Source organism: Hirundo rustica, chromosome 8 (genome assembly GCF_015227805.2).
Source record: "Hirundo rustica isolate bHirRus1 chromosome 8, bHirRus1.pri.v3, whole genome shotgun sequence".
In the NCBI taxonomy this organism is placed as follows: domain Eukaryota; kingdom Metazoa; phylum Chordata; class Aves; order Passeriformes; family Hirundinidae; genus Hirundo; species Hirundo rustica.
Window position 1 is genome coordinate 1,708,311 of NC_053457.1, and position 25,864 is coordinate 1,734,174.

The following is a 25,864-nucleotide window of genomic DNA, read 5'->3' on the forward strand; positions in this document are numbered from 1 at the left end:
CTTACCTTTGGATTTATATATCTACTCCTTTTTAATGACAAATGCAGTATATTAGGACATACGGTTGGACACCAGGCCAGTAGATGTCAGAATAATGCCTTACATGGAGAAGAAGCTGCCAGTGTAAACAGCTTGGTTAAATCTGGACTGAGAGAGTGTGTAATTACTGCTAAGACTTCAGTCCAGCAAGGAGACGGCTCCACAGGTATCCGTACTGCATACTGTAATTACAAAGGAGCAGGACACAGCTCGGTTTGGTGAGATTGGGTAAGATCACCTTTCTCTGTGTTCACAAATCGCTAGAGGTCGAAACTCGCAAGTTCCTGTGACTTCCTTCTCAAAGACAACTTACTCAAAGAATGTGAAATATCAACAGTTGTATTTTGGCGCAACTTTCAGGAAAATTAAGGGGTTTGAAAGTTGGGACAGAAATGGTTGATTTTAGCAGAGGTTTTCTTTTTTAGCCTAAATGTCCTAGGTAACTAAATACCTGTTAGGAAAGTCCAAGTGCCATAATATGTACGAATAACCTACATGGAAACTCATGTAGCTCGAATGAGATACACATTAAAATGCCTGAATTTATGTTCGAAAGAGTCTAAGCTGGTGCTTTTATCACTTACCTTTCTTGGCTGTTTTGGAGCTAGACAAGTGAAATATCTTTCATTAAAGTAACGTGCATAAGCTTCCCCCTCATTCATCTCATTTGAGTCATTGTATAATACCTGAACTGTTCACAGTCAAGTAGGAAATACTATAAAAAACCTAATTGTATATAAGTGCACAGAAAAATCCAAGTTTTAGAAATTGGGCGATAACATCTCAGAGTTGATCGAATGAGGTTGGTGATAAATTTATCTTATGAAAAGCATTATCTGTGGTGTACAGATGGTGTTAAATTCTTTTGTAACCAAATTATATTTTTCACCTTTACCTTTGTACAGATTGTTGACAGCATGTTTAATTTTTGACGTTGAGCACCATTTATGTAAATGGACTTGAAAGAATTGCATCTGAAATACTTTGTTCCTGAATTTCAGCAGTACGTGTGGACATACAAGAAAATGAGTCTAGAATTTAAGATAAAGACATTTTAGGCACACTGAAACGTCTGAAATAATTTGCTTGGGTATTTTTACCTTAAACTGCTGAGCTGAAAGCAGTTGTTAAAACAAGAAGGCCTCCTCATCTCATTCTTCAGTGAGGGACCGTGTGAGACAGTTGCTAGAGTGATACAGATTTTTACAATATTTAAGAAAAAATGTATTTGTTAATCTTTATCTATATTGTTTTGATGTAATAGTGTTTCAGATACTATGTACAGTCCGCATTTATGTTGGAAAGGAAATTAAATGGGTAAAGAATAAAGGAAAAAAACCAAGAAAAGGTTTTACAACACAGAGCTTGACCAGTCTCCTGAAGCACAAATAATCTGAGGAAGAACAGGCGCCTCTTACAGACCGTGTGACTTGCTAGACCAAACAGCACAAGGTTCTGTGTGTGACCCACACTGATGCTGTGGATTAGCTAACACTCCTTTGTACTATTCCCAGAAACGTAACTAATTCTAAGGAAAATTGAATAGAGTATCAGCAATGGCGGTTTGGAGAAGCAGTCTTTTGTCTGTTTTGATTTATGGACAAAGTTCTTGTATTTCATGTCCACATTTCCCACCTTACGGTCTTGGCACTTCTGCATCCTTTGTTATGTCCCAGGTACTGGCAAAAGGCTTCTAAAAGTGAGCCTTGGCATCCCACTTGTTTGGACTCCTTAAATCATCACAGATGCTCTATAGAAAGTAGTAAATCTTGCCCTGCTTTGTTCTGCAGAGAAAGCCCTGCTAGCAGATCCGTAAATGGAACCTGATCTCTCTTTATAGATTGCTTTCCCTCCCCTTCGCTATTTTGTCTTATGAGGGCAAATTAATGAGTATGACCCTTATAAAATTACATTCAGCCCCGTGGATGTCTGTGAATGAGGCTGGGAAGAAAGATCTAAGTGCTGTGCGTGCAAACTGACCTAGAATAACAGGGGCTCTCCTGAGGCCCCTGTGCTTTCCAGGGCAGTGGAAAGACACAAGTCTGTAGTTTCATTGCTGCGTAGAAACAGTGGCAATGATGAGGCTTTGCCAGCTTTCTGTAGCGTGGGGGATTGCCTGCAGGAAATGGGGCAGCTGCCAGCACTGCTGTGTGCGATGTGGCACACTGAACACACCCAGGGTTGTCCTGACCCGGCCAGTGCTCGGTGCCTGTGGCAGCGGTAGTGCCCAGGCACTGCTGCAGGACTGCTGGATTCCAGAACGACTTCCCGCTTGTTGGTTTGTCCCGCGTCCTCTGCCTCAGTCTGGAACGCCCTGAGCGTACAAAGGAGAAACTGGAATTCTCTCTCTGCTCTCTGGGGGTTTCCACAGATCCAGCTTTTACAGCTGAGTTCTTTCAGTATCCAACATTATAAAGCCTAGTCCTTTAACGTAACTTCTTTTTCAATGTTTAACTGCTTTGAGAGAGAGGAATGGCTTCCAGTCCATCTTTTGCTGAGTAATGTGCTGTGTGAATATGTTTGGATTTATGTAACAGTTAACTTTCTCAGATAATTTTGTCAGGAATGTGCACAAAATGTGGTTTTTTTCTTTCGCTTTTCTGTACTGTTCGTGTACCCAGGTCAGGTTCTTACCTTGAATGCATTTGTTCGGTGCAGTTTATATTTTAAAATATAAAAGATAAAATAATTCATTTTGAGTGACTTGAGTCTTACAGCCAGCAATGGATTGCAAAGTGTGTAGGTAGCAGTCACTACACTTACACTGGTATCTTCCAGAAAGCAGAAGTGGGTCAAGCAGAAATTCAGCTGGGACTTGCATATTGCCATGGGAGCGTGACAATGAAGATGCCAATAAATAATGGATACTTTCAGTCAGCAGTTGAAACTGCCAGTGTTTTCCCAACAAGCTTTTGTTTCTGCATACTGGGCATCACTGATTATTGCACAAAACTTGTTACAGTAGAAAGCTCTAATAACAAAATGCATTGCTTTCAAGTAAAACAAATTTCCCTTATTTATTCATCCTCTACATAATCCACAGCATCACAGTAAAGAGTATAAACTAGAGCTTTGGAACACCAAATCTCACCGGACATTGTGTGTTTGCTAGTCTCGTAATTCTGTCTCAGAATGTTGCTTTTGAATTTATAGGTAGCTAATTCCTGAACTTGTCTTGAAAATGCGATGCTGCTTTTGATTTCTTGTATCCTGCTGGTTTTAAATTGTCTCTAACAAGTGAATTGTAACTGGTTTGAGGATTTGGGTCAGGTGCCCCACAGTAGGTGCAAGAATAAGTTCCTTTGCGAGTGTGATTAATGTTGCAAGTCGTGGTATCTAGTCAAATATTAGCTCAGCTCTCTTTAGTCTTCCCTTTAAAAGGACAGCAGAATAATCCTGCTGGGTAGATTTGTTTGTTGCATGCTGCAGATTGATTTTTATTTGTAGAAATCTCCTGAGCCGGTTTCCAGCCAAGTGACAGATTCCCAATGCCAGGTGTTCTGATAGGAAATGGACTCCCAGGTTATTTTCCCCTCAGCCCACTGAGGGACACAAGTGCAGGGATGCTGTTGACTGAGTCGCTGTTCACATTTCATCACCAGCAGCTGGGTAGAGGGAAAGAGTGGGGAAGAAGAAAGACCACAGGGAATCCCAGTCTGAAATCTCCCCTCTCTGCTTTTCAGCAGGTATTTTTCAAGTACTAATTTGCTTTATTTCGTTGCAACTTTTTTGGTGATATACAGGATTTGTTTGAGTGTCAGTTGGGGTTTTTTTCCCCGTATTGCTTAAATCTTTCTGTTTTCCTGACACTGGCTTTTCCAGTTATGTTCTGATTTTATCATGCAAGGAGCAGAGACAGCTGGAGAATTGCAGCCTTCATTTTTGATCCCTTTTTAGCATGGCTGGATGGTAGCCAGCAGATCAGCATCTAAAAAAGCAGAAATTGCTGCCACATGTGTTGTAGAAATACCTTGCAGTGCTGGTCTCAAAAACACACTTGTCTCACAGACCAGCCTGCTTTGCTGTAAAACAGTCCTTTGAATGTGTGCAGAGGACAAGTTAAAGGAAAGTAGGCAATTGAGGTAGTCTACATCTCCCATAAAAGACTTCCCTTCTCAGCTTGTCTCCTCATGCCTTGTTTTATCAAAGTGCTATTCAGGTGAGTTAAACACTTCATTAATACATAACGTTAAATGTAATTATTGGAACATTCACGTTACAAGTTGTAAAATCTTGGGGAAGAGTTTCCAAAAGCAACTTCAGGGTTTTGGTAGACAGAGAAAATGTTGCATTTGTCAAGTATCCCCTCTGGTATAAGAAAACCGTATATAATGTGACCAAACAGATGAAAATACGGATTAGCTGCTAACCAGTATTGAACCTGATTTTTCTGCCTTAGTGTTCTTCCTGAAATCAAATTAAGAGCTACTCTTTTTTTTTCTGTGAGGGGAGAGGTGATGTTTTCATTGTAACAAGGAGAGGAAAACCGTAACTTAGTACTGGGACGCCTCTGGATGGCAGCACGCCTACAAATTCTGAGACCATGGGATCCAGGAATATGCTTGTAAGGAACGTGCAGTCAGCATTTGCAGTCTGGTGATTTGGGCGTGTAGTGACGGACAGTACAAAACTTGTGAGGATCATACAGTGTACAATACTGGTGATCCATGGACAAAAGCAGGATTTTATAGTGTGACTTCTGGGTAGCAGTGGCTCAGGATATGTAGGACTCAGGTGGCTGTGCAGGTGATATTCTGAGCAGTGAATTAATTTTGTTACCTACTTCACCCTTTAAAGAAAATGAAGATTAATCCACTTTATGTCTTATTTTCAATGAAGACAGTTGAAAAAAAAAGATTTTTCTAAGCAACATCGAATTTAAGAACCTATAAAAATTCCCTCAATAGCGCACCAAATTGGACACCAGATCCCTCTGTGAGCAGTGGGTTCTAAAGCAAGCTGTGCCCTGACCTTGTCTGTCAAGGATTTTGCAGGGTGAAGGAGAGGATGCAGAGCTCTGCAGAATAGGAACGACCCGTGCAAGTGACTGTATGCGGCGCTCGGGGCAGGGCTGGAGCGTGCGGCTGCACTGGTGCCTCCTCTGCCAGCCCTCGCCTGGTGGAAGTGTAATCTGACAGGGCAAGAGCCCTGCTCCTGGGGGAGAAGGGGGAGGGAGTCCTTTGTCCCTGTGAAATCTTAGTGCAAAATAGAGGCCGGTTCCTCAAGCCCAGAGCGGGGTTTTCTGGAGGGAGAGTGCTGGGGCAAGGCTTGACCACAGTGGCAGAGGCACAGAGCCAATGCTGGAGGCCTCCGGTGCCACTGAATTTATTTGCTTTCGTCTTTACTCTTTCCCACCTGCCTTGCTGCCTGCGTGTGTGACCCCCACGGCTCCTCCTCTCTTTGCGGAGCTGCCGGCTGAGCCAAGCAGAGTAGCCTGAGCTGCCGTCAGAGGCCTCATCACCCGAAGTGCCGAACCAGTCTCCCAGGGCGGCTAACTCCTGCCTGTGGCGTTGTGTGCCTGGCCACGCAGATCCTGGCGGGCGGGAATCCTGCGGCCAGGCTGGCGGAAAAGCGGCGAGCGAGCAGAGGACAGCTTTCTCCAGAGGCACGTCGCTCGGACGCTGGGGCAGACTGGCTTTGCTGAGAGCCTGGTTTGCAGCTGACTCGGTGGTGACTGGGGAGGCCACTGCAAGGTACACCGGGCACTCGGCGTTTAGGAAACACCTGGTCGGACGCAGGTGTGCCGGTGGGGTGCTGTGATTTGTTGCAGGTAACGTTTCCTGGAAGAAGCGTCTGGACGTAATGTGTCTGGAGTCTGAGAGTGAAACGAGCTGTAAGGTGCACTCATAACTAGTTGAAGACTGAATTAGTTTCGCTCTTGGTGGACGTTTTAGGCAAAGCCTCGTGCACTGGAAACAACGCTGGGGCTGGATGTTACGGGTTGAGCGAGCACGCGGATTCCTCTGAGAAGGAGCTACGGAACGTGCTGCCGCTGGAGAAGGTAAAGGCGGAGGGCTCATGGCACCGTGGGTGGGTGACGGCTGCCCGCCGGGGAGGGCTCTGCTACCGAATGCCGAGGGGATCCTCCGGAACCAGCAGCTGCTTTTAGTCTGAGATCCTCTGGAAATGTTCACACGCACAGCCCCATGGGGAGAAACAACAAACAAACAAACAAAAAGGCAGCCCTACAAAGTGATCTTTTAAACCGTTTCTAAAATAAAACCGGATATGATTAAATGTCTAAGAAGAAATCAGGCTCAGATACATTCAAGTTGCTACCCTAAATATCTAATTATTCACATTAATTTTAACTACATCATACCGGTAAGCATTTATCCATCATTTTTATTTGCTACTTGCAATTAGTACGTATGCAATTGATTTGTGACCTCTGCAGTCTAAAGAGACCGGGCTGCAATGAAGGGCTCGGTCTACACAGGAAGTACAGCTGGGGATTCTCGAGTGTTCTAAATCAAGTTTGCCACAAAAAGTCTTCTGAAATGTGATTGCAGAACACACCCTCCAGCATGACAGCGTGGGTCAGATGCAATGTCTGCTCGTGGTACTGCCTGCTGCCTGACGGCTCTGCGGTTCTCACTCGGGGCATTGGTTTTGCTCAGCAGATCCCTTCGCTGTTTGCGTTGCTGTAGGGGGACAGACCGCTATGCAGGGGTCTTGAGTCCCGCAGTCTCGGTCCCGCGGGGCTCGTGTCGGTTTGTCCCACGGAGCATCCCGCAAGGCTGCTCTTGTCTGACCCCCCTTAGCAGAGGGAGAACACCGCAGGACATCTAGCTCTGGCAATTTCCTGTGTGGTTTGGGCACGGTTAATGAGGATTGCTCTCTGCGGAAGATACTACGGGAGTACCAAGTTCTAATTATCGAGCCTAACGCAGGTAAGCGATACCTGAGCAATGCAGTCCTCGCTTCGTGGCAGCTCAGATATCAGCTTTAACGTTTTGATGTGAAGCGCTTTGTGTTTTAACTATCCCAAGACTAAAAGAAGCGAAGCATTAACAATCCAACCGGGTATGCTGTAAACAAAGACCAAAAGATGCTGCAGTGGAGACATTCAGCTGTTCACCTCCATAGTAACTGCTCGGTACTTGGTGAGGTGCAAATAATTCTCTTTTCAGTTGGATTTCCAGAGATTAGTAGGGATTTTTCATAGCTGTCAATCGGAGATGTTTATTTTTACTTTTCCCTGACTGTAGCTCTGCAATCCTCTCTGTCTAGGGATCAATTATATCCTAATTCATATTCTTAATTCATATTCATTCACATATCTTAATTCAATTATATCTAGAAGTGCATTTTACCTCATTTCAAGCAGGACTGGATATTAGATCGCAAAAGCTTTTTGTTGAAGCTAACTAGTAATTCTTTAAGGAAGAATTCAAAACTGCACTTTTTCTCAAAGCAAAAGAAATTGCCAACTTTTGGAAGATGTGAGGAATTCTCAGTTATACATTTCAAAACTTAACAGGAAAACAACTGATGTCTATCTGTGGTATCCTTGGCCAGCTCAACCTCTTTATTCTTTTCTCAATATTGTCTTAGCTTAAATCACGTAATTCCTTTTTCCTATTTCTGGTATTTCCCCTTCTTTCCCAATAATTTGTATAGAATAGTCACTCCCTGACATAGCCCCATTTTCTGACTAGAAAATTTCTCTCTTCATCAGTCATTTCTTGGGCATTCTGATAACTTCACCGAACTGATAACATCTAGGAACTCCAGCTGGAGTTCATCTTCCCTAATCACAAACTAACCTGCTGACCTCTTAACTCAATCCAGGAGAGGTGTTCTGAGGAACAAGAGCGGTTTATTGGTCTCCACCTAAAAACCAGTAACATCTGTCGGTACGTTGGGAATGGTTATCTCTTATTATAGTTAAGTTTTATATCACTGATGAAAAAGTTGTATGTTATTGCTGGTCTCCTGGGAATGATTTAGAGAACTCGACTTCATTGTTTTTTACCTCCTTGCTTCCCAGTAACCTCTTCTCTGATGCATAGGATGGCTAGCTGAATAAAAATGTAAGTTATTTTGGCCAATGAATTAGATTATTTCCCCTTTTGTCCTGCCTCTTGCTGCAGTAACAGCCAAAGGGGTTTCTTACAAGTTAGAATTCTCTCACTTGTCTTTGTCAGTTTCACTTTTTCAGACAACTAATGTTAAAGTGACATTTTCATGGTTTTACTTGAATTTCTGGAAGCTTAACTGAAAAAAAAAAAATCTATTTGAGTGTCTTTATTTAGGTAATTTTCTGATTTTAATTTTTATGTTCTATGCCTTCTCTTCCAAAAGTCCTCATAATGGCCATTTTATGCTCTGGATTACTTCTCTCCCATTTCTTATATATATTTTGCTCTAGAAAAGTAACTAGCAAGTTACTCACCTAAAATGCAAAGGACAATGTTTTCTTGGGTTTGGATGTGGGTTTTTTGTTTGCTTTTGTGTGTGTGCATGTGTGTTTTTAAGAAATGACAATATTTAAAAATTGAGCTATTGGTATCAGATTTGCTGTCTGTATTTTACATGGAGAGATTTGACTGCATCTTTTATTTGCCCTCATGTAACTATTTGCAATAATGAGAAATTCAAGCCACTTGGGTTTTTCACGTTTCCTGACTAAAGGCTGGGATGTTGGGAACCAAGCAATGTGGTTCTTAGGAAACATTTCCTGCACATGTAGCAATAGCACTGTCTGCAAATCCCAGCAACATTTGGTGAAATTTTACAAATGCCTGGCTGTACCATCTGTCAGAGATGGAAATCACTTCGTCTGCAGTATCTTTATCCTTGGCTGTGGTACACGAAAAGCGTTGGGAACGAGTTTTCAGACTCGTGAGAATAATGAGCCAATGCTTTTGAGGTTTTTCCTTTTAAATCCACAAGCAGTTTTTCGCTGGGCAATAGACGAGAAGCGAGGGGCATTCGGCACCGCGGCGTTGATTTCGCCAAGTCGCATTTCAGTGAAGAATTATCCAGACCCTGTTGCATGCTGGGTTTAAAGGCCTCGGCACTCAGAACTCCTCGCTGCTTATCTCAGGAGCCTTCCTGGCTATTGTTTGTCATCAGCCGACACTGTGGTCCCACAAAGAGTTGTTGCTCTTTATCCCAGCAGTTCAGATGAGGCTTGTTCTTGGAGAAGCACAATGGGCGCTGGACATCCTGACTTTACAGAACAGGCTACACCTCGGCTGATACTGATCGCCAGAAGTTTAGTCAAATAACGGGAAAATTCAGTCCAAAAATCTTGTAACTAACACGGACTGCCCTGCTGTGTTTATTCCCAGATAAAATCCAAAATGTCTCTCTCGTCCCTTCTGATGGGGATCTCATGGCGTGCATGGTACACACAGGACGGGGTAGGAGCTTTTATATTTTCCTTCGGAGATGGAGGGGAAGAGAAGGGGAAAATCACAATTAAAATTTCTATCAGAGGGTGAAGAAGGGGCTAATTTTAAAAACGTTTGATCTGATAACTAAGCAAACTCCTCGGAAACGCCGACATCTCTCTGTGGACCATCTCCCGTGCTGAGCTGAGCCGTTCAGTCAATTGTTCACCAAACGAGGGGCAAACTGCTGCCACCCACCCTTCCTGTACAGCCTGGGGGGATGCACGCAGGGCCGCTGCTGGGGGAGGAGGGGGGCACTCGGCTGAGATTAGCTACAAATACTCGATTTGAGAGCACTGACCTCCCGAGCCTTTGGAGAGAGAAACTGGGGTGACAGCCCAGGAGAATGCACCTCAGCAGCTGCTTGCTTGCTGTCCTTGGTGGTCCCCAGCTCGTTTCTGCCATCCCAGCCTGCCTTCTCTCGTGACAGCAGCGTTTTCCATGTGCCTGAACTGACTCCTCCTTTGTGATTGCTATCGAGGAGAAAACATCACAATGAAACATTTTCGCTTGGCCTTTAGAGGGTGAATTTGCTGTCGGCTCATCATCTCTGTCGCAGTTACGCATTTTTCACAAGGAAAGCTAAGAAAGCCCTGTCCTTTCCAGTGGGGCTGAAGCTGGGATGGGAATGCAGACTGTGACTGTTCCGTGGACAGGTAATGTGCTTGCCACCTCTTCAGTGAGGGCTCTGCTGCAGGCTGAAGATTTCTATCTCTTGGGCAATAGCCTATTGAAGAGTGACACTGAAAGGACTGTACACTTTTCTGTAAAGTGTCGAGTTTTATACATATTTGCTGGAGGTATTGAATGAACTGAAATGAGACCGGACAAGGAATTGTTTTGTGCTCTTGTTTGTGCATTTGTAGAGTAATCTGATAGGTCTAGCTCCTCACTTTTCCTTGTGTGACTCTCCCACAGAACATAAGGAGAAGACAAGCACTCAGAGAAGCAGCTAAAAATGGGGCAGACAGTCCCTGAAGCTGCTTTGATACCCAAACAGGATCCCTGTGATAGGAGAGGGAGGGAATTGAATCTTCTGAAAACGCTCAGCAACAGCTTAAGGATTAAGGAGCAAAACTTCTGCTGTACTTGCGGCCTGCAATAACCTTTCAAAGAGCTGGCACAGCTTTGGGGAGCTGTATTAGTTCTTGGGGGATGACTCCCAGGTGTAACTTATTTAGTGAGCTCAGCAGGCACTGGCTGCCTGCCCGCGGAGGTCCTCACCTCAGCTTCTCTGCGTGTTTGTACCAGCTTCCAGAACAGCTTTGAAGCGCCACAGTGGCACTGGTACACCTGGGCTCCATCTACAGCGGGTAATGGAACATTTCCTGCTTATTAGCAATTCTCAACATTGCTTAAAATGAGAGACAAATTCCTGTCCCCAAGCTACTTGGCAAGCTCTTAGGACAGATTTGCTTTCATTTGAGTAATTTAAATTTGTTCACAGCAATGAATGCCACTATCAGCACAGTTCTGCTGTGTGTTTATTGAAGACTCAGATGAAGCTCTGGCCTTGTGAGTAGCTGATTTCCCTTTGGCCTACAAAAGGTCAAGACTCTGGAGTGGATATTGTTTGTCAGGCACTGCACTTACACAGGGACACACAACCTTAATGAGGATGGCAGAGGCCGGGGATGTGCCTCATGGGATTCCTTTCTTTTGGAGCCCCTTTCTTCCTGTGTCTTTCATCCTGCCCCACAAACAGGGATGTAGGTTTGCAAGTCAAAGGAGAATAATTCTGTACTTCAATGGTGCTGGCTTCTGTGAAACGTAACTCACAGCGTGTGGCCATGCTTTGCATTGAAGGGGTTAGGACTATTTAGCATTCTGTGTCTTTTTATTTTCATCAGTCCTGAAAAGAGCGGAGACTTAAAATGGTGCTTTATTTTGCACTGCTGTTGATAGGCTGCCAAACATGAAGAACAGTTTGAGTTTCGAACAGTTTTATCGTCAAACACTACTTTTAAAGTTATTTTCAGTAAGGTACTTGATTCAGAACTTACTAACTTGCACATTCTGTTCTAATTGGGTTTTACCTGTTATCACAGGTGTTTCACTGGTGACTCTGCTGATAGATTTTAAGGAGGAAAAAGGGAAGAAAGCATTTGTGCTCTTTGAAGGAGCTTTTAATCTACCTTGCTAATATTTGCTTTTAATCTAATTCGATCTGTGTAACGATTGTGTAAAACTTACGTTATTTCATAATGTTTAGTACCCACTTTTAGCTGGCATGTAGCCCTTACCACTGACTTCAGATAATACCCCTGCATGTTTAAAGCATTTCCATATGAAATTCTTACTAAGGTGTTAATCCTGTATTATAAAAGCCCTTTCTCAGTAGAATATGTATTGTACTAACCCTAAATGCTACACTCAACTACTGCTAGAACTCACAGCAGCAAGGTACAAGGGCCTGTGATGTTCTTCAGAACCCTGATGCATTTACCAGACCTGCTCGGATTGAATTATTTGAAAGGTTCTATCTGTAAAAGCATTTGTGCATGCAGTTTTGTCCACACTATCCCAGCAGTAGTTTCTAATCATACTGTTTGGAAAGTACCACTGAACAGAAGTGTATAATTTTTTCTCTTTTTTTCCAATAAGCTCCATTCAACTAATTTTTTTTTTTTTTTAAATAATCTCTAAGCGGATTAGTTAGAAAGAACTTAGTATGTATTGTGTATTTCTCGGTGCTAAAAACTTTCAGCAACAAAAGCTATTGCTTCTGTCTTTTGGGTGAGAAAAAATTTCAAGAAAATAGGCTGAGCTGTGCTATATCCTCAGTCTTATGAATTCTTGTACCTTGAATCATGACAGGCAGATCTTAACTGCTTTAATGCTCTTTTAGAATGATGGTAATTTGAACAGGCCTAATTTTTTTATATCTTAGTCAGAAAAGACGATAGTTTGAATAGACATGAAGTTAATGAAATAAATTGCATCAATTTGTAGCGCTTTTGCTGTGGTCTTTGATAGAATCAGAGATTCATGTCAAGGCTACTTCCAGCTTTTTCTATACTGCCACCTTGCTTTAGCACACATGCACTCCATTGCTGGGGAGAGCACCAGCCCTAACAGTGAGCCTGTGCATCTAGAGTTCACTTACACACACAAAAAAGTTATGAATACAGGAGCTATTTATTGGAGAGTTGAAGAGAAAACCAATAGTTTTCTCACACGGACGCTGTTTGGCATGGCCTCATTGGCAGGGCGAGGAAAGCGTAACCCTGTTTCTTTAACTTGGTGTTATCCCAGAAAACTTCAGAGCTCCTGGAGGTCAAAAGTGCCCTTGCCCTGGGTTACAGAAAGCAGGGTGGCCGAGGTGGGCGGTGAGGGTGGCTGTGGGAGGTACAGCTACGGGCTCCAGCTGAACCAGATGACCGCAGTACTTTTTCACTCCTATCCCACCTCCTGCTCAAAGCAGGGTCAGCTCTGGGGTCAGACTGAGTTGCTTGGGGCTTTACTCAGTCACAGCCTGGGAACTGCCCAGGCCTGGAGACCGCACAAGCTCTCTGGGCACACTGCTCCACAGCTGTGCCGTCCATAAAGGTGAAAAGGTTTTCTGCAGAGCGAATCTGAAATTCTGCTGTTGCAGTGGGTACCTGCTGTGTTTCGTTGTCCTGCCAAACTGTTGTGCAGAGCCTGGCTCCATCTTCTCAGGGGGCTGCTGCCAGGTCCCCCCAAAGCTATTTCTTCTCCAGGTTCCACAAGAGCCAGGCCCCCAGCTGTGCCTCCCAGGGCAGGTGTTCCAGGCCTGCCCATCCTGCGGTCCCTCTGCTGAATTTGCTCCCATTCCTTGGGTGCTTCATAGACTGTATAATTTATTCTCCCCCCTGAAATTGTTCTATATTTTCATCATCCCACAGACACATGCACATCTCTATAATTTCCTTTGGAGCCCTCAGCTCGGTCTGTGGGATTCAACAACCCAGTATCTTCACCGTAAGTTCTTCTAAACTGGCTTTTGAAAAAAACATTTACTGAGTCTTTTGTAATACAGTGGAGTTGCTTGGTTGCACTCTTGGTCTTCTGTGACATCCTTTTGGCTGAAATTTGGATGAACTGAAACACGGAAAGGCTGTTTTATAGCACTAAAGCCATGGGAACATGTTTGGGAACTCCAGACTAAAGTCATCGAGTTCAGACTAGTGCTTGTGAGAGAGAGTGGGGACAGCGAAGAGAGATCTCTGGAGTCCAGGGCAGCTCTTGAAACATGTGGTTTATTGCATAGTTTGTTGGTACAAGAGCTTTGCTTTAGCTGCCAGCCACAGCTAAAAGCATGCCCGAGCAAATGAGAGCTCAGTTCTTGTTACAATACATTAAATCTCCTTCTGTGTTGAATATTCTAGTTTACACTGACCAACCAGTACAAGACACAAATCCTACAGAATTTACATACAGCCTATAGGAACTACTACATTACCATACCGTGCCACATTCCAAACCCTAAAAGCTCGTTTCTAGACTCCTTTTCCCTGCCACCTTGGCAGGCCCCCTTCCCCTTGGACCCTTGGCATCCCTTTGTCTGTTAGGGGTATTGCTCAATCAACAGGGATCTTGCCTTCAGCTAACTCAGTCACTGTCTTCTGGCTTGGCATCCTACATCTCAAAACTTGCTTTCATTTCTATTTCACTCATAGGTTTCATGCTGTTAGAATCTTTTGCCAAGCAATCATATTTGTAAGGTTTTCTTGTTTCATCCTCTCCAACAAGTGTTGTTTAATCTGCAGTTGCAAACAACTCCTCTGAGATCTCTTGTGGTGTGGTGTGGTAAAGATGCTGTTTTTCATTTCTAAACTGTTTTTTTTTTTTTTTTTTTTTTTCCTGTGGACCATAAATTCCAGCCTAATGAAAGGGTGCAGAAAGTTGTTTTCTAGCAATGGGGACATCCTTAAAGTTGGATATCCATTTAGGGAGAGTGGAAGGAAAAGTGGCTCTGCACATCCATCAACATCCCAGGCAGGTGTGAAGTTGCCCCAATACCATTAAAGTTTTGTTCTCAGCTGAATGAAAAACCTCCCTGCAATGGGATTTGTCCTAAAACAAGATCTGAGGCCTGCTTGGTTCCACTGTGTTGTGGGAAGGTGGCTCCTGTCCTCACTCCAAGGGAGCAGCCTGGGTCCAAGGGAAGCTCCCACTGCAGGAGCTCCCTGACAGCTTCTGCTGCTTGGGGTGGGACTGGGGCTGGTGTTGCCTGGGAGTGAGCTGGCATGAGCTCTGCCTCCCCCCGATCCGTGATTTGCCAGAAAACCTCTGCAGAGAGCTGTGCTCTCTTCTGAACAGCTCTGTGGGTCCTCCTCCTCTGAAAGTCTAGGATGTGAATTCCCTGGGCTGGGGTATATGAGCTGAAGCCAGGGAATGTGTGAAGTGAATTTCGTGTCATTCTGGGGAGGGGAAACATGACTATAGGTGTATCTTACTTCCAAGCATTATATTGTATACTTTTCGGGTCTGCCTTTTATGTGGCAGTACCCTTCCAGGCAAAGGAAGCAGCAGGAATATTGCAGCAGTTGGAGCTGACCTTTAGCTGTGCAGGCACAGGAATGCACAACTTCATCCCAATGCCTGTATAATCAATCTTTCACTCCGGAGGTAAGTACCTAGGACAAAGGTTTGGACGTTAAAGAGCCGTTTGAATTTCTGAGATTGATTGCAGAAGAGAGGGCACAGCTGGGAGCAACGAAAAGGCAGAGCAGTTTTAGCAGGGAAATGCCAGGGTTGCAAAGGGGATTTTTTGGATGAGCCAAGTGGAAAAGCTGTGCTTGTGTCAAATTCCCATAGCGGTGGATGGCAGCACCTCAGAGCAGTTAAAGGAGTCAGAGATATTGCCAGTGGTTTGTTTATTACTGTTCCGTCATTTGGCTCCACGGTGGAGCCAAATGTGCGACTTGCTTGGGCCTGTTTAATTTTGTGTTATTTTTTATCTCCTTGCAATGAATGTTTTGAATCAATCTGTCTTTTACCACCAAGCCTGACACTAAATGCTGAAATGGTTAAAGATTACCTTCCTTGCTATCAGTTGTGCTCTGTATGTTCAATGCATATGTAAATCGACTTAAAAGCCATCAGCATGGTACATTACATGAAAAATAACAGTTGATTTTTTCTGCTAGTTATGCAGTGAATGCCCCAAAGGTGGATGTGCTTATGCAGTTTTGCTTGTTGGCTGTTGTGCCAGCTGTGGGTGAAACGCAGATCTCTGGACACCTTAGGCTGTGCTCTCTTGAACAGTGCATTTGGAGCTGCATTCTTGCCAAAGTGTTCAGGCAGTACCTCTGGAGCTTGAAACCTGCTCCCGAGATGCTCTTGGAGCATCCAAGCGGACACATCAGGGGCCTTGCTATGAGCTCTTTGAAGGTCAGAGATACACATTTCAACGGCACCCACTGTGCTCAGTTTAGGAGAACTGTACCACACTGAATGAATTGCTGTCTGCTGTGTGACTTGTTCCTAGCCAGGGACTTGGGCAGAGGTTGCAGGAGAGAGCTTTTCCTATTCTTCCTGAATCTTGCTTTGTTTTCACCGCATCTGCTTGTGGGGTTTTTAATAGCTGGTGAAAGTAATTATGGCTGTGGACTGCCACCAGCACTAGGATTAGAGTAAGCATTTCATGATGACTCTTGGGTAGAAACCTCAGAAAGCACTTCAAGGTCATATTTCCAAAAGTTCACAACACTTGCATTTGGGCATAGGGTGTTATGTGTTGTTGGGAAGGCAGAAAAAGTGGTCGGTTTTTGGTTTTTTACTTCTTATCAAGACACACGGCATCAACCTTCAAAACTTTCAAGGAATAAAAAGTTAATAAGAACTTAGTAAGGACAAGTTAATCATAGAAGGTTGGGGACTGTAAAAACCAGAAATGTTTGTTTTTCTTTTTTTGCCTAAATGTCCTGATTTAGGAGTGTCTCTCCTGGCAGGAATCAGTAGGTACAGAAATCTGACATTTTTGTGTGTTTGTAGCTTCTTTGATGTCAGCTGAAGAAGTGTTGGTGACCTTAAACTGATACTTAATTGTTTTTCTGAGAGTTGCACAAAATAGTCAAGCAACAGATATTGTTTGCTGTTCCTGAGAGCTTTTGTTTGTTTCAGTAATCGATTAGACACATGACAAGATCTGACAGTTTCATTTAATTGAACTATTTACTCTTGGCTTCAGTAAAAGGATGTTTCTGAAAACAGGACCTAGTACAGCACTTGTACAGAGCACTTGTGCCAAAATAGAGTTTTTCTGCTACATACTTAAAATTGAAAATGTTACTCTTATAGTGTTATAACTGCCTTTATAATTATCATGGAATTTTTATTCTTTAATAAGAACACATCTTGTAAAATAATTAATGTTCAAAAAGGGTTTTGCTAGAGCTCCCAACTTTCTATGATATCCTTATTAACATTTTAGTCCTTAAAATTCTTTAATTATAACAAATGATTTTTGCTATAAATGTGATCATGATGAACTCCAGCCTATAGAAAAGCAGAAGCCTTGCAGTTGGTAGCAGTACCACTCTTGATTATGATTTTCCTGGTACAATTCTGCAAAAAGTGAATGACATCAAACAAGCCAAGGCTCTCATGCAGAGAGGCACAGGATCTGTGGCATCTTTTGTGTAATCCACTCCATGACAGATCCTCCCAACTACAAAACAGAAATATCCATCTTCTATTTCCACATGCTGTGTCTTCTCTGCTTAACAGATGTTTTGGGGTTTTTTCTGGAACAGATTTACTCCTAGCCCTTTATTGTTCTGTAAACAGTTTACCTGAACTTTAAGAAGTAAATGGAGTACTGTTGTAATAAATGCCTCTCTGTTCACTTCCCCAGAATTAGCCTGGGTTTCACCCAGATAAACTTGTCTTGCATGTAATTTTTCTGAAGAGCCCAAAGACGCAAGAATTCTGCAACCGTTAAACAACTCGGTGAAAAATGATAATGCTCACATTACAGAGATGGAACAAAAATCACTTTGTGCTAGTCAAGAATGCCCAGAGGCTTTTCTGTGCACTGAGTTTTGTTACCCAATGCTCATATTACAGATGCCTTCCCACACTGCCATCAGTAAGTGCTCCAAAAACGGTATTCTAGGGTTTTAGGTGTCCAGGTAATGAGCAGAGTGTGAGCAGACCTGTAAAGCAAACTGAAGGATAAGAATACCTGAGCCCTGGCCAGCTGCTGGGATGGGCTTTAGTTAACGTGGTTCTGCAAAACCTGCGGAGCGCTGAAGGGAAAGAGGCTGTATTTAAACCAGCAAGGGAGAAGCTGAGTTCCTTGACTGCTGGCAAGTTCCCCACACAAAGGTGGAAGCAAGGCCCTCCTAAGACTAAGAAGACAGCAGGAAGGTGATTGTCATCAGATTTATGGAGAGTAGGGAAGTGGGCAAGGTGTTCTGCAGGGGATTTTTAAGCTGTAAAAGGACTGATAGTAAGGAGCTTTAATGAGTATGGTGTTCTGGTGATCTTACATCAGGCCTATGAGACACAGCTTGCACAAATTGATGTCTTCTCCATGTACAAATCTAAGGGATGCAGCTTTTAAGTATTTCCAACAAACTTGGGAGACCACTGGACGCGCAACAACAGTTATTTAGCTACGCAAAGTAAATCTACAAAGTTTTTAATAAGAACTTGTCAGACCCTTGTAGGGTGCTGCCTGGGCCTTTCCCCACATTGCTTATCAATGTTTCCAAAGGTCTAATTCTTGCTTTCACAATTTCAAATTTTATTTCAAAATCAGGAGAGAATGATATCTAATATTTATGTTGTTAGCATGTGTGCACTATTGACTCTGCAACATTTTAGACTTGTGTTCAAACATGATTTTAGATTTTTAAAATTTCTTCAGTATCAAGGTAGCAATAAAGCTTAATGCTTTAAATATTATTCTGAAACAGCCTTCCCTGGATGGAGATACTGGATTTGATGCTGCAGAACAGATACAGGCGACAACAGCAAAATAATAACTATAAAGATAATGAACAAATTTTAATTACACTTGGTATTTTACTCCTAGCAGCCTGGTGCTCTGCAGGAACAAATGGTGAAATTGGCAGCAGCGTGGTGCGCCCACAGCAGAAACTTCAAACAGCAAAATATTCACAAGAGTCATTACTGAATGCTGATGGCCTTTCCCATGGAAAAAGAAAGCTTGCAATGGTTTCTGCACCTGCAAGGAGTTTCCTAGCAACACCACTGAGGAAACTGTATGCCAGGATTTTCTTTTCAGAGTTCTTTTTGTTGAATATAGAAGCAGTTGTAAAACAAAGGTCAAGAACAACTTAAGCTCTTCAAAGCAATGTCGTGTATTTCATTTACTCAGGGAAGTGTTTGTGTTGTAGTTGTCTGCCTAGAGGATAAATATTGGGTTACAGTGTCATCCAATAGACGACGGTGGTTCAGTTAAACGTGATCACAGCTTAATCTAAAATGTGACTTTTTACTTGTCGGAAAATTCCCGTTAGTGTTTAACACCAGGTTATGCTTTGTGAAGGAACCAGGAGTCTCCCTGCTGCCTCCTGCCTGCCCTGGCAGCTGGGCACAGCCAGGGGCTTTCTGTGCAGCACGGAACAGGGGAGCACAAACAGACCAATAGTCTGACTGAAAAAAAGGAAGAAAGGTGGGGGGTTGGGGTTTTTGTTTTGTCTGAGAAGGTGTATGCAGTCATTGTCTCACGGTGTGCACAGACCTCAGGTGAGTCCCTGCTTTGTGCCTTGTCATCAACAACTTCAGGGAAAATGCGTATTTCAGCTACTTCATTCTCAGGTACCGTTTCAGAAGAACTTGCTGGGTTTGCCCTTACTGGATTTGCCACCTTGGGAAGGGGAGAGGTCAGAGCTTATCTGTGTTTTATGGATGGGCGAGTTGGTGTGAAGGACTAAGATCCTTTTTCAGCCCTCAGGGCTGGGATTGCAGAGTTACTGGGGAAGATGTGCCACGCTCTTGGCCCCTCCAGACTTCTGCTTCTGTCATGCAGAACAAGAACAATGCTTTTGTCTCTTACCGGGACAGATAGTGAGGTAGCCTAAAGAATGCATGCAGCTGTAATAAGAGTTTTTGCTCTCTACCCAGTGTACTAAATAATCTCTAGTTCTGCAACCCAGTCTAAAAGTGGCATTTTACCATTTCTATTCAATTTTATGTGCTAGACAAGGGACAAAGCCTATCACTTGTATATTTTTTCCTTGTGTTCTGACTTGGTGAAGACATTTTGTACTTAGATCATTGGATGTTGACCTTTCTCTCCACTACCTACTTGGAAAACTACACGTTCTGCATGGTTTTAACACGTAAGCAGTCTTCTAAAAAATCAGAAGTCATCAGAAATAATCCTCTCTCTCAGCTCCCTGTTTATTAATCTAAATGATGGCTTTGGCTGGAATTTTATATCAAACAAACTAATGTGCTTAAGGCAACCTGTTTCCTTCATTACAAAAGCTCTTGACAAGTGTTAGCACCACTTCCCTCCTCTCAGAAATATTTCTGAGTAATTTGCCAAAGAAATGGCAATAAAGGAGGATAAAGGAAGTTTTCAGTGGAAATCTTTCCACAGCTAATAGAAAAAACAAAACACAATTCCATTCACATAATTTTCTTTTCTTTTAGGTGATGTGACCCCTGCTCTCATGAATCGTCTCTCGCAGTCACGCTCTGTTCCTTTGGCAGAAGGGATATGCCGGACCATATCAGACATGAATGCGGAACATGTGATGGTCACTCAGGAAACTTTAATGGAGCAGCTAGTGAAAAATTATCCAGGTAACTTGTTTGTTTCTCCCTCCTTTAAAAACTGCTTGTATCATCAAGTTTGAGTTTCTGATATTGGACAAGGGGTCAGGGAATGTTCCCAAGCAAAGCTGGCAAGGTGAAGGAGTACAAGTTAACAGGCAACTGGCAGAATACGTGAATGTGCATATTTCTCATCAATCTGTGAGTGTCACTACATTGTCTTGAATGCAATCCTTTCCACAGGTTTTAAATATCTCTGGGAATAAGAGGGAATGACTGTAATGGTGTGTTGAGAGTACGCTCTTTCTAGAGGGTGGGGAAGCACAGGAGCGGTATTTAGGTGCTAGATATGGGACTGTGTAAAATAGACTGTTAGGTCACAGAGACTCTAAGTCCTCCTTTAAGAGACAGGAATACAGCTGACTTTGGCTGCAAAGAGACTGGGTACGAGTCTACATCTGGTGTTTGCTATCTAAAAATATAACCAGTCTCAAATTCAGGTTTGTTGGTCATATTCTAGCCCTTTTCTTCCTGAAAGCAAATTACTTACACCAAGTGATCTTTAGTTCTTCATTTCTAGCTCAATTGGTTGGAGTATGGTGCAAATAATGCCAGGGTTGTGCATTTGCCTCCCATATGGGCCATTCACTTAAGAATTGGACTTGATAATCCCTGTGGTTCCTTCCGACTCAGAATAGTCTGTGATTCTGATGTGGTAGCAGCCACTTCCCTTACATGTTTTCTGTACATCTGAAAAATATCCCATTTTCCTTAGATTTGCAATATCAAAGTGCTATTGTGTTTGAGACTTTGTACAGGCTCATTGTGGCCCTCTCAGGAGGCTGCTTTTTTTTGATACTGAGCTGCTTCTTTTGAGTACTCTTAACCTTACAGATCTGAGAATGTTATAGGCTGATCTGGTAGGCATTTTAACCAGTGGGAAAAAAATTAATGCAGCCCCACAAACCGGCACAGAACCATGGCAGGAATGTGTTGCAGTCAGTAAGTGCACTGAGATAACCACAAGGTGTTGGTCAAACAGAAGCAGGATTCTCCAAGTTTGTAGGGTCTTGAAGGTTTTTCTTGCTGTGTTTTTGCCTTGCTGGTAGTTTTTAATTTTGTGGGCAGGAGGTCAGCTGTGACTAGACTAAGGACTCTGAGATTGTGACCCCTGATGGAAAACAGTAGCTGAGACCAGTCTCAGTGAGGTAATAAAACTGACATCTGACTAAACTACACCAGAAACTTCAGAGAGTGATGAAAGCCCCCATTAAATGGTATGCCAGGAGGGAAAGGCTTTGAACAAGAGGTTGTTTGGTTTTTACCTGGCAGAAGGGCTCTCTCAGGAATATCATATCCTGACAGACACAAAGACAACATCCTTGCTCCCTCCCAGTGCTGCTGTAGTGACTACCAGAGACACAGCTGGCCTTTACCTAAATGCTTTGGGTATTTCATTTTCAGTTGATTTCAGGGCTGTTGTATGAGAGAGATCTTTTGGCAGGCACCCATTTTATTTGAAAACTTATTTCTGATTTGAAGTATCTTTCTCTTGTTGTAGGCATTGCAGTGCCCTCCCACAATATATTATATAATATCCTTGGCACTCTAATTAAGGAAAGAAAAATCTATCATACAGGAGAAGGATATTTCATTGTGACTCCCAACACATACTTTACCACAAACGATGCCACAGTAGACAACAGAAAGATCCTGTTGGAGGACGGTTGTTGCTGCTCGTCACCTTCCATTACTTACCTGGTAAACATTAAGCCCTGTGCAGACCTAGTGAAAGAAAGCATTCCTACAGCATCCCGTTACGGATCCTGCCATTGTTTCCCTGACCAAAATATACTCTGTGAACAAAGACATCGGCAGGTAATGAGCCAGGAATCTAATGGGGAGGGAAAGAGAGGCTGCAGTGAACTGAAGCCTTCAACTCGAACTCAAGGCATCTCTGCATCTGCTGAGAACCATTCTTGGGACACAATCAAATCCCTGACATCTGTGAAAGCAAAGCTGAAAAGCAAAATGTTTGGCCTTGGCCTTTTCTGGAGAAGTGGTTCTACAAAAGAAAAACACAAGAAGAAGTACTCTACTTTTTCAGCCCAGTTTCCTCCCCAGGAGTGGCCAGTCAGGGATGAAGATGACTTAAACAAAATTCCACGTCATATTGAACATGAAATCATCAAGCGTATCAACCCTACTCTTACAGTTGATAATTTGATTAAACACACAATATTAATGCAGAGGTTTGAGGAGCAGAAAAAATGTAACAGTAAAGAGAAAACATACATCAGTAATGGTACCTCGGCTGAAGTGCCAACAGTCAGGAAAAACCATCTTTCAAAGGATTGTGTTCAAAAAGCACCAAGTAAAGCAGCAAAACACACCAGGAAAAACAAATCAAAGAAAGAAAAGCAGATTAGCAGGAGCAGCAGGAAATCTCACATACAGAAGCTAACGTCCCAAAATGTGAAACTGGAAGAGAACTTTTCACTGCCCGTCCAAAACCAAGAGCCACCTGATGCAGCAGTGGAATCCCATGCGATATATAAGAAGCAGATCAAGAATCCTTTTCAGGGTCTGCCATGGAGACCTCGCAGCTTTCATGCAAGAGGGTACCAAGGTGCTGTTAGCAGTCAGCTGAAGTGCCAGATGCAAAAGCGTGGAAGGGCTCTCCAAAGGCTGCAGTCCTTGGCCTCCTCACGACACTCTGGCTGTGAAACTGAACGGCTGGATGCAGAAAGGGAGGCTGACAAAGTGAAGCAAAACAACCTACTTCATGCTAATAGGTCTGGCCTTCAATTAAAGAAAGACAGTTTAAGTGAAAATGGTAGTTATCCACAAGGCAGTAATCTGCAAATAGATAACAGAAGTAAATACTTCCTGGAGAGTAATATTTCTGAAGAAAATGTCTATAAACGAACAGTTAAAAAAAAATCCCCTTGCTCCTACATTGAAGATAATGATGCGTGCAAAGAAGATGCAAAATTTCCATTCTACCTGAAAGATGATCATTGCAGATGCAAAGCTGACACCGTATGTGAGCTGTTAGATCGAACAGCCAGTGAATTTCAAAATGTCCATCTTTCAAATTACACGGCCAGTGTTAATCTGGCCCCAAAAAATGGTGGGAAATACAGACCAAAGACTGATAAAAAGAATGAACTTCTATTTAACTACGACTGTGCCAGCCATCCCGGATCAATGGAGCTAGAAAGTGAAGGATTTACTGATAACTTCCATCTTCTGTACCCAAAGGGACATGGTGGTGACCCCTGTAACTCGTCACATCTGGATGAGAATTCTGAATGCCTGCCTCCTGGCCATGCCTATTCAGACACACAAGGCTGGAGTACAGCTGTGTCCCTCAAAGCCTGTGAGGTTAGTACTCGCCCTGCCCAGCACCATACAACTGTAAATAAATGTGACTCTGGAGAGCATAAATATAAGGGAAGTGCCAGGCTTGCAGAATCAACAGAAGGCTCAAAGGAGCATCCAAAACCAGAATGCACAGAAGAAAGCTGGTTGTGCAGTCAGGTTCTTCTGAAAGGTCACAGAAAGGATGAAGAAACCGGCCTCACTGAATGTGGGAAGGGCTCAGCTGTGGCAGATTTCTGTCACGCTGCCGAGGCTGACTCTGATGCTGGCACTTTGCAGAACTTCACCCAGGAGGTGGGCGAAGGAGTAGCAAACTGTGCTTTGGGCTCACAGAGCAAAGAAGTGAGAAACCCTGTAAGAAAAAAAGAGCCCTTTTTAAAGAATACATGTCCTGTGATTCCAGAGCAGAAACTCTCAGAAGGGACAGAAAACCACAGCATTACAGGAGACAGTGGAATTGACTCCCCAAGGTAAGAAAACATGTGACGCTAAGTTAGATGCTTTGCCTTCAATTTGACTACCAGATTTAAGCAGAAAAGTTGCAGTAAATCACAAACCCCTTCCCCAAAACCAAAATGCTCATTTTGTTTTTTAAACTTCAGTATTACGATCCAGAAATACTCAAACTTTTTACATGAACATTTCCCCTAAATCGCTGCTGTCTGTATTTTGCATTTGATTTCATGAGACAAGAAAACAGTATGAGCTGTGTCCTGCAGGTAGAGATGACCAAGGACAGAAATGTTAAGAAACATGGTGTTTGATAAAGTCTGTGTCAGACACAGTGTTTGATAAGCTCCTGTCAGCAGGCAGGTTCAGCTCATACAGATCTCTCCATGTGACATTAGATATTGTCATAGATTCTCCAGTTGTACATAAATAGAGATCCAGTAGAAATTTAAAGTAGAAAATACCATTTGACTTGCCCACGACAGACAGAATGTGTATATCACCTGAATTTTCATGTTTTGCCTGTAATTACACCTGAAAATCCCTTAATGGAAAATAAATTTGTGTGAAACAATCTTTTACACAGTTATACATGGAGACCTCCAAAACTTGACTAAGTGGGCAAGAGCCTATGTTAAAAATCACACCCATTTTTTTTTCCAGCAACACATATTCTTACACATTCTTAATATCTTAAATGAGTGGTATTTAACTGTAATTAAACCATTGGAGTCCTCACTAGATTTGCACTGTCACCTTGAGAAGCCAGTATATGAAGGAACAAACCACAAGCTACAGTTTCTGAGGAATCCTGCTAATTGTTAATCTTTCCCTTAAGCAGCTCTTGGCTGTGCACTCTTCCAAGCATATTTCCTGTGTATTACTTGGACATGAAGACTTGAAATCTTTAGCAAAATGTATATCAGAGGGTAATTTTGACTGTATTGATGCCATCTGTGGCACTAAAAGTTAAGCCAACTCAGTTCATTTTTGTACTGTGAAGTCTGACTTCTAACAATTATATTATTTTAGGTGGACGGAAAAGAAGATGAAGCTTCCTGCCAAATTCTGAAAGTATAAATAACAATGCAAAAAGGAGGATAAGTGAAAGGACAATTGCAACTAAATTCCTTCCTTCATCTAACTCTGGTCATAAATATTTGATTATTTTTAATGAGTTTGGTAAAGTTTCTCCTTGTACCAAGGTAACAATACTGTAAATGCAGCTGGTCACATCACTGAGGCAGTCTCTAAATCAAAGCTGTTAGTTAAAACTTTTGACAATAGTGTTTGGAGAAATAACAATGTATATTTTGTTCGCACTCATCTTTAATTTTTTTTGTGCATCCCCGTGATAATAAAGGTGAGAACTGGCATTCTTTGTTCAGACCACACCACTGCCCTGGAGAGGGATTGTGTTGCTCTAACAGGAACTGCAGCTGGACAGGGCTGTTTTACACTGTAACTCTGGAAAGTGTTTCCTACTTGTCCCACAGAAATTAGCCCGTGCTTCACCTTCCCTGCTAGAAAACAGAGCAAATCAACTAGATACGCACCTGGTTACTACCAAAATTCCTTCTATCCCAAGGTTCTCTGACTGTGTCCTGCAGCACTCTCAGCGATTCTCTGTCTACCTGGTGTGTTTCTATCTATAAAGTAGGTTTTAGTTTTTGCAAATGAAAACGTGCTGGTGGCAGGAGACAACAGGTAAGGCCAGTGCCATCGCTTTGGGAGAGGCCCTGCTTTGACTTTCCCCTTCCGTAAGGAAATGACATCCGGGCAGCGGTCAGGATTGCTTCACAGATTTTACTTCCTAAGACTAATTTTGATTTCTTCCTCTTGATTTATCCCTGTAGCTACAAGCAAGATTG

General features: G+C 42.9%; 1 protein-coding gene across 6 annotated transcripts; it reads left to right on the forward strand.

Annotated features, from left to right (window-relative positions):
• The first annotated feature begins 7,823 nt into the window (after positions 1-7,823).
• STOX1 (storkhead box 1) lies at positions 7,824-25,386 on the forward strand. 6 transcript variants are annotated; one of them, XM_040071461.2, is made up of 5 exons: positions 7,824-7,898; positions 19,652-19,720; positions 20,037-20,189; positions 21,721-24,013; positions 25,026-25,386. In XM_040071461.2, exons 2-5 carry the CDS (start codon positions 19,660-19,662, stop codon positions 25,063-25,065), a joined length of 2,547 nt encoding a protein of 848 aa, XP_039927395.1. In that variant the 5' UTR covers positions 7,824-7,898; positions 19,652-19,659; the 3' UTR covers positions 25,066-25,386. The 6 variants fall into 6 exon arrangements, with proteins under 6 accessions (XP_039927395.1, XP_039927396.1, XP_039927398.1 ...); XM_040071462.2 differs by lacking the exon at positions 19,652-19,720 and adding an exon at positions 9,339-9,410 and having other exon boundaries at positions 7,836-8,075; XM_040071464.2 differs by lacking the exon at positions 19,652-19,720 and having other exon boundaries at positions 7,836-8,075.
• The last annotated feature ends 478 nt before the right edge of the window (positions 25,387-25,864 follow it).

Excerpts from the sequence above, each read along its gene's own strand:
- STOX1 (XM_040071461.2), top strand. The coding sequence starts at position 19,660 with ATGTTGACCTTTCTCTCCACTACCTACTTGGAAAACTACACGTTCTGC. Across the intron at positions 19,721-20,036 it reads GTTCTGCATGGTTTTAACAC|GTGATGTGACCCCTGCTCTC; the intron begins GTAAGCAGTCTT and ends CTTTTCTTTTAG. Across the intron at positions 24,014-25,025 it reads AGTGGAATTGACTCCCCAAG|GTGGACGGAAAAGAAGATGA; the intron begins GTAAGAAAACAT and ends ATATTATTTTAG.